This window comes from Orycteropus afer, unplaced genomic scaffold, assembly GCF_000298275.1.
Source record: "Orycteropus afer afer isolate SDZICR_OR568_19922 unplaced genomic scaffold, OryAfe1.0 scaffold00015, whole genome shotgun sequence".
Classification (NCBI taxonomy): Eukaryota; Metazoa; Chordata; class Mammalia; order Tubulidentata; family Orycteropodidae; genus Orycteropus; species Orycteropus afer.
The window spans coordinates 6,925,430-6,940,407 of NW_006921602.1; the positions used below are offsets into that span (position 1 = coordinate 6,925,430).

The window sequence follows — 14,978 nt, forward strand, 5'->3', positions numbered from 1 at the left end:
AAGAATTTTAGAATTTAAGTCCAAAGACAAAAATTCTTGAATTTTTTCTTTGAAAAAAAATTGGTTTAAGATGATTACTACTTTGAATATGTCACCCAGCATAATACAATAATTCTAATAGATTTACTTAACATTATAAATCAGTGACGATTACTAAATTAGCACATTTTTTTCCCAAGTGATCTGCAGCTCTATTGTTTTAAATCCTCCTGATATTATAATGTGTTTCATTTCATAGAAATAATGGAAGCATGAAAACTATCTACAGCAGTTTGGCATGTGCAGAACACGTGGGTATCCCATTACTTTTAATGTTCCTTTTAGAACTTTTTCTTCATTAAATCGTTTAGACTACTGCATGGATAACATGCTGACATAGGCTTTTAACAGAAATAATTTTTTAGGCAGCTGTTTAAAACATTATCAACCTCAAATCATAAGTATCCCTTGTTACATAAACAAAATACTTTATATTCATTTCTTTAAAAAAAAAAAAAAGAAGAAGAAGAAAAACAAATAGCTAAGTGACCAAAATCCAAACACCTTTAAGTTACAGTTACACCTACACAACGTGGTTTGGCTTAGACTGTATTTGAAATCAATTACCAAAAGAAGCAAGAAGACCAAATATAGAATAAAGGGAGGATGAGTTAGAAGGAAGGGTGGTGAAAAGAAAAGCAGAATTTATGAACACATAATTCTACTGTCTGTGATTAAAATCCTTTACTTTTTAGCACCACATTAAACAATTTTACATATCCAGTCACTTAATGAAATCCAACAAACTCTTCCAGAGTTCTGGGGATCTGGTCTTGATAGTTAATGTCATTAGCCCGAACTGCTCGGGCAGCCAGGCACTTGAGACTCATCTTCATTTGAGTTTTAAGTAGTATTTCTGATACTCCAGTTGTACTTTTGTCTAGTGGAGTCTTATTCTGTTTATTTGTCATGTCAGTGTGAGCGCCAGCTTCAACCAGGCTAATAATGATGGAGTGCAAGGTCAAAAAATCACTGATGGGCCTGTTGTACTGAACAATGATATGAAGGGCACTGTTTCCCTCATTGTCCACAGCATTGACTTCAGCACCACAGTCCAGCAGGAGTTTTGTGACTAGAGCATTAGGAAAACTGCAGACATCATTAGTGTGGAAATCATCAACTGGGGTATTTGAGTTGACAGCTAGATGCAGTAAAGTGAACCCCTCCCGAGTTCTGGGATCCAGGTGAATCAGGTTGTAGATCTGCTTATTAATTTTGCACTGATCTTCTTCACTGCACTGTGTTTTGGTGGAGATGCATACTAAATACAGAAAGGTATAGAGATTACATTCATAATTGTCCATAGCATTGTGGACATCAGCATCTGAAATATTTTTTACTCTGTTCATACTTTGTTCTATTTCTAAAACACTGCATCTCAAAACACATTCTATGTCTGGGGCCTTCACTGTTTCATTCAAATGTATCATCTGTGAAAAAACTTGAGCAAATCGAAGAAGATCCTTGTGGGTGTTTCTGTTACCTTTCTGCCTGAGGTGCAGAGCGTGAAGCCACAACTTGATACACTGTTCAAATTCCATATTATCTGCATAAACAGCCCCCCTATAGATGATGGGATGGGAAACATCAATATTGTCAGCACCTAAAATCCGCTCCCGAACTATAAGGCCTTCCATATGAAGAGCATCTCTGTCTTGCCGAATGGATTCCAGTTCCTGAGGATTTCTACATTCAGTTCTATTTCCATAAGCATGGATTGGTGGTAGAACCTCTTTTTCAAGAACATTGTCACCATCTTGAAACCTCTCCAACATGGCTAAATATAAATAGTGATATGTCTTCATGATGTCATAGTTCTCACGGTCATTTGCAAAAGAGGCACCCAAAAGTTCCAAAGCTTCAATCCGACTTCTTCGGTCACAATCAGCATGAGAGAGTAACAGTTCTACAACGTCAGCTTTACAGCTTTCGGCAGCTACTTTTAATGGTGTCATCCCATGGCCGTTCACAACTATAGCAGCACGCCATTTTATCAGCTCTTTCACAATATCTATGTGCCCAGCTTCAGCTGCAAAGTGCAATGCTGTGGCTCCACAATGTGCTTTAGCATTGGGGTCTGCACGTTGTTCTAAAAGGTATCGGACCACGTCAGTGTGTCCCTTATATGCTGCAATCATTAGGCAGGTGTTGTCATACTTGTTGGCAATGCTGATGTTGGCATTATTTTCAACCAAGTACTTAACGATGTCCAGTCTGCCATCAAAGCATGCTGCCCGCAGGGGGGTTGAGTTAGTTACTGTGGTATGGTTCACGTTGGCTCCATGACTGACTAGAAGCTTAACAACTTCAAAATGTCCTGCTCCTGCTGCACACCAAAGAGCAGTGGCACCATCAATGACATACCTACACGAAAAGAGCACACAGTTAAAAACGACAGGCCACACACACTAACATAAACTAAAGGATGTATTCATTTGCACTGACTGACTAAGACCTCTCTCTCCAAAATAGTCATAAAACATCAGTTTTAGTGAGAATAAAATCAGGGAATTTAAGTAAAGCACTTTATAGTACCTTGTACCTAGTATGAGCTCAATAAATGTTAACAACTACTGTTACTGCTAAAGCATATAAACCTAAGAAAAACTCTAAAGAATCGCCAACTTTCTACTAGCAAAATTATATAAATTTTAGAAAACACAGAGGAGATGCATGGAAGTTTATAAATTTTTTACCAACAAGCTGATGCACTGCCTCTCAAGAGCACAGCATGCTCATCCTTCCCAACAGCTCCCATGGGCCACAGTTTCTCCCAACACATCAGTATTACAGCTACCCCAATCCTTATATTGTGTTAGAAACTGTCTTAGGAAGAACAATTTTAAGCAGATCATTTTTCTGTAAGATTATCTAAGCTAATTAAAAATTATACTTACTCTACTACAACAAGAATGAAATAATTACTGCTCCATACAAGATGGATGGGGCTCACATAAATATAATGCTGAGCAAAAGAAGTCAAACAAAAATAGTATATATTATATTATTGCATTCATATGCCTATCTGTAATGTTAGAAGTCAGGATACTGTTACCTTGTCAGGAAATGAATAAAAAGGAACACAGAGGGGATTTTAATAGCCATATGTGTCCACTTATTAGTAAACAAAAGGATGGTGATTCAAACCCACTCAGCAGCTCTTCAGGAGAAAAGACTTGGTGACTGATCTGCCTCCATAAAGTTCAAGGTCAAGAAAACTCTCTGGGACAGTTCTACTCTGTCATGTGTTGAAATTATGAATCAAAATCAACTCAAGGACACATAAAGACAGCATTCATCAAAGACATTTGCAATATATATATTTGACAAATCAATAAGAAAAAAAGCAAACAACCCAATTTAAAAAATGAGTGAAAGGCTTGAATGATACATCACAAAATATATCCAAATGCCAATAAACATATGAAATAGATGCTCAACATAGATCTCACCAGGAAAATGCAAATTAAAACCAAGAGTTACCAATATATACCTATCAAAATAGCTAAAATTAACAAGACTAAGTGTTGCTGAGGATGTGAAGCAACAGAAACTCACTGCAGGTGGCAAGTGCTGGTAGGTATATAATTTGATTTAACCACTTTGACAACATATACTAAAGTTACACATGTACCTACAGAGTCCTTAGGTGGCAGAAACCATTAGGCACTCGGCTACCAACCAAAAGGTTGCTGTTCGAGCACACCCACAGGTGCCTCAGAAGACAGGCCTGGTAATCTGCTTCCAAAATGTCACATCCTTGAAAACCCTGTGGAGCAGTTCTACTGTGCACACACGGGATTACAATGAGTTAGAAAAGATCTGAAGGCAACTAACGTCAACAACAACCCTACAACCCAGCAATTTCAATTACCCAAGAGAAATGATACAAATGCCCACCACAAGACCATTCGTAGCAGCTTTGGTCATATTAGTCAAACACTGGAAACAACCAAAATATGCATCAACAGAATAGATAACTGCAGTACATTCATACAATGGAATACTACACAGCAATAATTTAAAAAAAAAAGAACTATTAATACTTTCAACTACATGGATGAATCTCATAGACATTGTGTTAAACAAAAAAAGCGAGATACAAGAGTATATTGTATGATTCAATTTTCAGTAAGTTCAATTATAGGCAAAACTAATCTAGGGTGATATAAGTCAAAAAAATAATTACCTCTGGGAGTAGAAAAAGGGGGAACTGGAAAAGAGGGTACAAGTGGAAAGGGGGACATAAAGGACACTATACTGGATCATGTTTCAGGGCTATTCATAAAGTTTTCCAGTAATATATCAGACAGTGTTTAACTGCTATTCATAAGGTTTTCAATGGCTAACTTTGAGAAGTAGATGGCCCATCTTAGTCTGAAAGCTCCACTGGAAACCTGTCCACCATGAATGACCCTGCTGGTATTTGAAATACCAGTGGCATGGCCTCCAGCCTCGCAGCAACAGGGAAGGCACGACAGTACAACAAACTGACAGACAAGTAATACCTTATGAGGTGGTGGTGGTGTTATGTGCCGTGGAGTCAGACCCGACTCATAGCAACCCCTCCTTGGGTTTCCGAGGCAGTATCACTACAAAAGTACATTGCTCCATCTTCCTTCCGAGGAGGTTCAAACCCACCAGCCTTCTGGTTAGCAGTCAAGTGCCTTAGGTTAGCAGTCAAGTGCCTTAGGCACCTTAGCACAAGCGCTCCCACCTTATGAGGTAGGTACTACTATTATGCTCCTTTTACAGATCTATAACTAAAAGGTTTACATGAGAATACAAATAGTACTCTGAAAACCCTAAAATGTATCAAATACAAGGAAACAGTATATCATTGTTCAAACACTTGTTTCATTTTAAAAAGCATTTTCTGTAACTGTATATTCATGTATCAAGAAAATAATACACAATACAGTTACATTCACATAATTAGTTACCATTGTTTCTTGTACTGTTTTTTCAAAAATGTAAAATTGTCATGTCAGTAACATGAACCTAAAGTATCTAAAACTTAAGACAATAAATGTCATATAACTCTCACAATTACCCTACACGACAAGTATTAGCCCCACTTTAGAGATGAAAAAAATATGAAATGTAAAGCAAGTAAAGGATTTTTATGACCTCAAACTTTTATATTTATAATGTAAAAGTTAAACTGCAAACATATGCTTCACTTAGTTTTTAAAATGGAAATAAATTGGTCAGTTTAATTAGAGTCTAATAATTTCCATTTTTTCCTTCAGCTATACAGCAATGTGATGGGAGCTTCAAGAAAGTTTCAATTGCCTATTTTTATTGTTGTTGTTGTTGTTGTTATGTGCCCTCGAGTCAGACCCAACGTTTTTATTGAGGCAATTAAAATTTTAAAAAATATTTTATGAAAAAATGTATTGAAAAACAAGGGTGCCTGATCTCACCCATTCTATTCAATACTGTATTCGAACTCAAGCCAGAGCAATAAAACAAGAAAAAGAAACAAAAGGTATCCAGATTGGAAAAGAAGTAAAATTATCTATATTCACAGATGATATCCTACACAGAAAATCCCAAAGATCTACAAGAAAACTTCTAGAGCTAACAGAGGAATTTAGCAAAGTTGCAGGGTACAAGGTCAACAAGAAAAATCAGATGGATTTCTATACACCAAAAACCAACTGCCACTGACTTGATTCTGACTCACAGCAACCCTATAGGACAGAGTAGAACTGCCCCATAGGGTTTCCAAGGCTGTAGATCTTTACAGAAGTACACTGCCTCATCTCTCTCTCCCAAAGAGCAGCTGGTAGGTTGAAACTGCTGCCCTTCTGGTAGCAGCTCAACGCACAGACCACTATGACACAAGCAGTGGGAAATTTAGGGAAACAATTTCTTTTACAATAGTATCTAAAGGCAAAATACTGAGGAATCTATCTGTTTTGGTTACCAAGTGCCACTCTGACAGGAATATACCACAAATGGGATGGCTTTATCAAACAAGAGTTTATTCTCTTACACTTTTGGAGGATTTAAGTCCAAGTTCACGTGCCAAGCTCTAGGGTCTGGGTGAAAGGCCCTCAACCTTGGGTTTCAGCTCTGCCTCCTGCTCCTGGCCTACTGAAGCTAGAGGCTTTTTCTTCACTCAGCTGCTGGCTGCTGAGGCTGACAAATCCAGGTTCAACAAGTAACAAGGCACAGTCCTGATGTTACCAAACCACACAGCAGGCCATTAAGTCAAATAGATTAAAAGTCCCAAGACCAGGAGAGTATGGCAGGCTGCTGACCAATGACTCAGCTACATGCAGGGTTCAAGCGTGCCATAAGCTAGAGACCATTCCCAAAGCTGTTTCTTATATATGGGAAGCAGACCACATCCCTAAAGCAGCTACTCGGCTGCTTGTGGTAGATCTTACCATGGAGCTGACTGCCAGTCTCATCATAGGAAATAACTACCACCAGCTGCCCAGCCACTCAACCAGGCCCAGCCAACTTGATACACAACCTTAACTACCACAATATCTAATCAGGGACGTGAAGGACTCATAAAATTAAAACTATAAAACACTGCTGAAAGAGATTTAAGAAGATTTAGAAGAATTAATATACTTAAAATGTCAATATTACCCAAAGCAATCTATAGCAATCTATAGATTCAATGCAATCCCAATCAAAATTCCAACAGCTTTCTGTATAGAAATAGAAAAACCAATTCTCAACTTTGTATTGAATGGCAAGAGATGTCAACTAGCTAAAGCAATGCTGAAAGAGAAGAATAAAATAGAAGGACTCACACTTTCTGAATTTTAAACATACTATGCAATTATAGCAATCAAGACAGCCTGGTAATGTTATAATAATACATATTAAACCATGTCTTAGTTCTCTAGTACTACTATAACAGCAATTTCACAAATGGATGACTTCAAAAAACAGAAATTTATTCCCTTATTCTTTAGGAGGCCAGAAATCCAAATTTAGAGTGTTGGCTCTAGGGAAAAACTAGGTTAGGAGTCCAAGTTCACAGCACTGGCTCTAGGGCCTGGGTGGAAGCTCCTCAACCATGGTCTTCAGCTCTGCCTCCCAGGCCCACTGGAGCAAGCTGGAAGCTTCTGACTCACGCAGCTGCTGCAGATTGTTGGCTCACAAGCTGTGAAGGCAACAGTCCAAGATTGGCAGGCAACATGGCAGGCCACTGACACAAGTTCAGACTGGAGATGATGTTGAGCCAAATGCAGGATCCTCTGGTGGCATAGTGCCTAAGACATTTGACTGCTAACCAGAAGACTGGCAGTTTAAACCACCAGCCACTCCTCAGAAGGAAGGTTGGGCAATCTACTTCCATAGTGATCCGCCTCAGAAACCCAAGGAGGGGTCGCTATGAGTCAGATCCGACTCAATGGCAATGCGTTCCGTACATACATACTGGACGCAGGTCACACCCTAAAGGTAATTGCTCTTAAAATGATTAACTACTCCCAGCAGATTCCACCATGGAGGTGCTTATACTATGTTCAATCTCATCATGGGGAATAACTACATCCAGCTGCCAAGCCACTCAAAATCAGACCATAGACAAATTGACACACAACCTTAACCACCACAGACCAAAAGAAAAGAACTGAGTGTCCAGAAATAAATCCACACATCTATGGTCAACTGATTTTTGACAAGGGCGCTTAAGTTAATTCAACGGGGAAAGAAGAGTCTCTTCAATAAATAGTGCTGGGAAAACTGGATTTCCACATGGAGAATGAAACAAGATCCATGCCTCAACACCATACACAAAAACAAATTCAAAATGGATTAAGAAACTAAATATGCAAACTAAACCATACATTTTTAGAAGACAAAGCAGGGGCAATGCTGTCAGGCCTAGCTTTTACCAATGGTTTATAAACTAACAAAAGGACAAATAGCAAAGGACAAAATAACTAAATGGGACCTCATAAAAATTAGAAACTTTTATTCATTGAAGGACTTTACCAAAAAAAAAAATGAAAAGACAAGCTACTGACTGGGAGAATATATTCAGAAATCATATATCCAATAAGAATCTAATAACCAAAACATATATAAAACTTTGACAACAAACATAGGATCCAATCATAAAATATGCAAAAGACATTTGAACAGACTTGAACAGATATTTCACCAAAGAGAACATTAAAACAGCCACCAAACACAGGAAAAGGTGCTCTGTGTCATTTGCCATCAAAGAGATACAAATCACAATGAAATATAATTTCATTACCACTAGGATGGCAAAGACAAGACAAAAAAAAAAAGTAGCTGCTGAAGCTGCTTATGTACAACCAAATACCTCATGGAATTTGGTTTCTTGGTTTGGAAGTTTAGGGTCATGGTTTCATGGGACATCCCAGTTAACTGGGCTAATAACATGTTCCTGCTTCTATCTCCTAGTTCACTGTGCAGTATCTGGGGTCTTAGAAGCTTGTAAGTAGCCATTTAAGGCACAACAATTGGTTTCTATTCACCTGGAGCAACAGAGGAAGGAGCATCAGGAATTAAAGGAGGGTATGGAATGTGTTGGTAACTGCCTCTATGAACAAGTGCTTCCTTTACCATGAGGGCAGAAGAACTCGATGGTGCCAGGCTACCATTACTAAACATTTTGATCAAAGATTCTATAGAAGAATTCTGATCAAAAGGGGAAAAATGCAGAACAGAATTTTAAATTGGTTGGATGAACCCCAGAAACTATTGCCCTGAGACAATCTTTAAACCTTAAACCAAAAATATATCTTAAAGTCTTCTTAAAACCAGAGTTTAGCTTAACTAGTAAAAAAAGATCTGCCTTGAACATATGCACTTTTAAGAACAATATACATGGGATCAAATTGACAACAGGAACTTGAAAGGATAGGAAACTTAGGGGCCAGTGAGTTTGTTAATGGAGGAGGAACAACTCTGAAAAGGAGGATGAGAATGGTTGCACAACTCAAAGAATGTAATCACTGTGACTAAATGGTACATGTAGAAATGGTTGGATTGGTATATGTCTTGCTGTATATATTCTCAACAAAAAAATAAATATATTTTTCAAATGTGTAGCAGAATGTTTTATAAACGACTAATCCTTAAGAAACATTGTTGTTGTTATGTGCCATCAAGTCAGACTCGACTCATAGCAACCCCTCCTTGGGTTTCCAAGGCAGTATCACTACAGAAGTAGATTGCCCCATCTTCCTTCCGAGGAGTGGCTGGTGGGTTTGAACCGCCAGTCTTCTGGTTAGCAGTCAAGTGCCTTAAGCACTATGCTACCAGAGCTCATTAGCCTTGGTGAATTTAGAATTTCTACATCTAAATCAAAGTATTAAACATATTAAAGGGAATCATAATCCAAACATCTTGGACATTCCTTGTTCTATAAAATTTAGCTAATACGAGAGTATATTGCCTCAAAACAAAATAGCAATACTGCCTCGGAAACCCAAGGAGGGGTCGCTATGAGTCAGGGCTGACTCGACGGCACATAACAACAACAACAACAATATATGGCATAGGAGCTCTGGTAGCGTAGTGCCTAAGGCACTTGACTGGTAACCAGAAGGCTAGCAGTTCAAACCCACCAGCCACTCCTCGGAAGGAAGGTTGGGCAATCTACTTCTGTAGTGATACCGCCTCAGAAACTCAAGGAGGGGTCGCTATGAGTCAGAGCCAACTCAACAGCACATAATAACAACAACAACAATATATAGCATAAGTAGACTATTAAAAAAAATAAATAAAAATATACCAAAGTGCTTAACAGAAAATAAATTGTAATAAAATTAATGCAACATTTGCCTAGTTCCCACACTGTAAAATAATATTTCTAGACTCAGTCCAAAATTACAGTACAAACCCTATTATGTATTTCATGTTAAAATCAAAAGACTACAATACAATATTCACCTTTTCCAACAGTAAGTATGCATCAGACGATTGAAACATTTCATGATAAAGATAACACTGCTGATCACAAAACTAATCTAATCTACTTCTTGGTTCAATTTTCAGTAGAAAAGCTTGGTTCAAGCATTTTAAATGGAAATAAAAATCCATTAAAGGTAAATAAAAGATCAGCAGTTTAGTAATTTAACCAAATCCTTAAAATGATTTATTTGATCAACTATTGTTGTTGTTGTTGTTGTTGTTATTTGCCATCGAGTCAGACCTAACTCATAGTGACCCCTCCTTGGGTTTCCGAGGCAGTATCACTACGGAGGTAGATTGCCCCCTCTTCCTTCCGAGGAGTGGCTAGTGGGTTTGAACCACCAGCCTTCTGGTCAGCAGTCAAGTGCTTTAGGCACTACACTACCAGAGCTCCTTGATCAACTGCATGTAGTTCCTTAAAATATATACTGCTAATGACTTTCAAAATAAAGTTGCTGAGAGCGCAAACGATGGTGTGCTCCTCCTGCCTTCCCCCTAATTGGACATTTATTACAGGTATTAGTATCAGCACTGATTTTAAAGCTAAGAACACTCAACAAAAAGGCTCAGAATTCTTGGAGATTCCATCCTCCCCATTCATGTCAGCAAACCTCGTCTAGGACAGGAGTTCCCTACAAACTTGCACAGAGCAGTCACGTCCTTAGAACTCAGACTGGCACAGTATTCCATGGTGACATGATACCTTCCCTTTGTTACATTCCATTTCTACAACATTCTGAACAGCTTCCCATTCTCCAACTAATTGTTCTTCTTTCATTCTCATTCACATGACTTTTCTTGTCCAGTCATACATAACAATTTTGGTTGTTAAACCATAAATAAAATAATCTCTAATGTTGCTCCTAAACATGTGAACAAGGAATCAGATGTAAGTGTGGGGCTTAATCTGAGTGGTGGTTCCTTCCTCCTGTTGTTGTTGTTATGTGCCGTCGAGTCAGCCCCGACTCATAGCGACCCCTCCTTGGGTTTCTGAGGCAGTATCACTACGGAAGTAGGATTGCCCAACCTTCCTTCCGAGGAGTGGCTGGTGGGTTTGAACCGCCAGCCTTCTGGTTAGCAGTCAAGTGCTTTAGCCACTATGCTACCAGAGCTCCTGTAGGCTCTATTAAGAATCCAGTTTAGGGTATATGTAGAAATTGTCATTATGTTTTGCTGTGTATATTCTCAACAACAAAATAAATAAAATTTATTTAAAAAAAAAAAAGAATCCATTTTAGTTTCCTAAAGCATTAAAGAAGTTTTTAGGCAGAATACAGACTTTTTTAAAATATATATATATTTATTTTAATGTCTCTCTCTCATGCACATGTGCAGGTATGTATGTGCACACACAGCACATCAAACCATAACACAAATATTGCTACTTAGAATGAAGCTAAGATGATAGATAAATTAAAATACTAATAACAGGACAGGTGGTAAATTATGCAAAAAAATGTAAAGATAGTATGTGAGTAACTAAAAATTGGGAAATACTAACCTACTTACTACACAGACAACCTACAAATCCCCCCACCTGGCCATCGACCTCAAGTACAAAAGGAATCTAAGGAAAGGGTTGTGGCTTTCAAATGCCAGTCCCTAAGCGTGAGTGAGCTTCATATTGTAACAACTCAGGCTGACATTTTCACAATGCCTGGAATGAATGCAAAGTCACGTCACATTTGCAATAAGGATCTGTTTTTCTGGTACTGAAATGCCAAAATGACTGGGATAAACTGCAAATAATCTCACAGAGTAACGTGAATGGGCAGAAAGGTGGTCATGAACTTCAATTCTTCCCTTTTATTAATTAGTTAACAAGCTCCTCTAAAGCAGAAACCTTGCACTTCTTCTGTATTTTTCACAGAATATGGTACAGTCTAGGCTCATGGTAGGCACTGAATAAAATAGATGCTAAACTACTCTATATAACATCTCATAAATCCACAATTTTAATAATCCATAAACTAAACAGATTCAAGAAGGCTCAGACAAAATCACAAATGATGGAAATGTTTGCAGTTGGAATCTCTTGGTATTTTTACCTTTCCAGTCTCCCACAAGCTCTTTAATTGCCCCAGCATGAATCCATTCCTACAATCACACTAGTCATTGCACTTGCACCACGTTGCTGCCCCATTTCTTCACTTCCTATAATCTTTCAAGACCCAGCTCAAATACCATCTCAATGGTGAAGCCCTTCCCTGATTACCCCAGGCCAAAGCTGAGCGCTTCCTCCTCCCCAATGCTCCCTCAGTAGTCCAAACATTTCGATAACCCTAAATAGCATCTGCAATTACTCAATTACATCTTCTTTTCTCTCCCCTACTAGACTGCATCCTCCTCCACAGCATGGCATGTTTTTCATCTCCGCATACCTGATCCCTACCATAAAGCCTGGCACCCAATAGATGTTCAATAAATGTTTGTTTACCCTTCCCCTTAATTTCACTGGGCAGAGTAAGCCACTATACAGGCTCAATGGTACATTTCTAATCATTTCAGGTTCTTTCAATTGCCACTTCTAAATACCTTCCTCTTTGATGGCCAAGGAAGAGAGCAATAAGCAAGGTCTTTCCCACGGAAAACTTTCCCTCCCCACTAAATCTCCCTTTTCTACACAGGCTTCAAAAAGCTCCTTAGCAGCAGTGTTCCCAACAGCTGTTATCACAGAAGTTCACATCTCAAGGGATGCATGTGCCTATAATAGCTGGAATGGTGCTAGAGATGCAGGGGCCACTCGGCTTCACACCTCCTCTAGCTGTTGTTGTTGTTGTTGTTGTTTGCCGTGGAGTCAGACCCAACTCATAGTGACCCCTCCTTGGGTTTCCTAGGCAGTATCACTATGGAAGTAGATTGCCCCATCTTCTTTCTGAGGAGTGGCTGGTAGGTTTGAACCGCCAGCCTCCTGGTTAGCAGTCAAGTGCCTTAGGCACTATGCTACCAGAGCTCCCTCCTCTAGCTGTAAGCCACACAAAACCAAGCCCCCAGCCATCACTCATAGAAACCTTGTAAGACAGAGAAGAACTGCCCCATAGAGTTTCCAAGGCTGTAAATCTTTATGGCAGCAGACTGCTTCATCTTTCTCCCAGAGAGAGGCTGGTGGCTTCAAACTGCTGACCTTTTGATTAGCAGCTCAATGCTTTAACTACTGCACAACCAGAGCTCCAGGTCTAAGCCAGGCCATCGAAATGCAAGGAGTCACAGAAAGGACATACAAGCCAATAAGAGAAAGCAAACATCAATCAAGTTGTCATTATACATCTGCTATATATGAAAACATACAAAAAAAAGAGGAAAAAAAAACATATATGAAAAAGACTATTTCCTTAGGTGTCTATAGAAGTATTGCCAGAGATAAGCCACCACCTGTGGGCTATCGCTTCATTAAAATGTAACGTTTTCAAACATTTTTCCTCTCATCTAAAACACAGAAGAAAAAGCTTTTATTATTTGAATCTGAAAAAGAATCAACCAAAATTCAACATTGTCCCTAATCATCTTAAAAATGAAATGCTTTTTCAATCAGGTTTTAACCAGATAGCTTTCAATAACCAAAGCTATGCATATTTACACTTCGATCTCATCTACTTCAAAAGAAGAAACTGCTAGAATAGTTTATGGACTGGCACAAGTCAACAAAAATAAATAAAACCTATCAAGTAAAATCGTTATGAAGTTGTAAACTGTAAAACACTTCATAATCCTCCAACATAGAATGGAAGAAAATGTAAAGCCTGACAATTTTGTGTTCAACATTACCATACTCAAGAATTATGTACAAGTAAACCCAAGGTCCAAATTTTAACTATGGTAATATGAATTTTTTAACTTCCACCTCCAATAACAATAAATGATAAGTTTCCCCACAATGTTACAGGATGTAATTAATTTAGCAATGGTATCATCTCCCACATCTGATCCAGTGCCATTTTTGCACCCAACATCTCTACTCTGAACCATACAGAAGTTAGGATCATGTCTTGGGATGTACGGCTGCGTGACAATTCCTTAAGTGGCTGGAGCTCCTTCTGGTTCTAGGGGCTTATTTTGACACTAAGGCAACAGTAACCTGCTTTGGGCTGTAAAAAACCACTCACTTGGAAGGGGGGAGGGGGAACTGGGTGGCAAATAATTCATCAGAGGTCTTCAATGTTAATTGGTCTTGGTTACAACCCCAGTACTGATAAAGGTAAAACCTGGAAAGGCAGACACCTCCTCCATACTGCTTGCTCATAGACTATCTAGTAGAGAAAAAGTATCTATTAGACATCAAGATAGAGGATGTGGTTATCTAGCCGTAGAGGAAAAAGGGTAAGAAGGGGTCGAAGAGAGTGGGCAGCAAAACACGGGATAGTGCATTAGCCCTGAAAGACGACGGGGGCATTATTGGGGGCAAGAGGAAGCACAAAAAGGGGAGCGTGAGTACCTACATCAAGAAGGGGTGAGGAAGGGAAAGACTCGTAGAGTGAGCGCCGCGCGCGTCAGAGAAGGCTGGAGTTGGGATGTACCTACCCGTCAAAGCGGACCGTCCCAGTCTGCTGAGTCTGCACCCGGTAATGTTCTAACAGCAAGCGCACCACCTTGGCGTGTCCATTGCGGGCTGCGATGATGAGGGGCGTGGAGCGTTGCCCTCCCTGCTGGCTGACATAGCCAAGCAGATAGCGGATATCGCTTTCAGACCGGTTGAGTAGCAAGGCGGCCAGAGTCAGCACCTTGCCCTCGCTGGCCGCCTTGTATACATAGCCAGCCAGGCCCTCCATGGCCGCCGCCAACTCCAGCACCCGTTTGGTCGCCACCGCTGCTGCTGCCTTGCGCCCCCGGAGGCCGCGTTCGCCAGAGCTTCAACCCTGGGCCCTCACAGCCCATTCAACAGGGCGCCGTCGCCGTCGCCGCCGCCAAGCCCAGGCAGCAAGCAGCACGGCCTGGGGAGGGCGGAGACGAAGAGGTGGCCGAGTGCCGCCGGGGGCACGTCCGCGACCCAGCCTGGACAGGGAGAAGGGATGGTCAGGGCC

General features: G+C 39.8%; 1 protein-coding gene across 1 annotated transcript; it reads right to left on the reverse strand.

Annotated features, from left to right (window-relative positions):
• Positions 1 to 767: 767 nt before the first annotated feature.
• On the reverse strand, positions 768 to 14,726 carry FEM1B (fem-1 homolog B). Its single transcript, XM_007957347.2, has 2 exons — positions 14,479 to 14,726; positions 768 to 2,403 (listed from the first exon to the last, which is right to left on the reverse strand). Exons 1-2 carry the CDS (start codon positions 14,724 to 14,726, stop codon positions 768 to 770), a joined length of 1,884 nt encoding a protein of 627 aa, XP_007955538.1.
• Between the last annotated feature and the right edge of the window lie 252 nt (positions 14,727 to 14,978).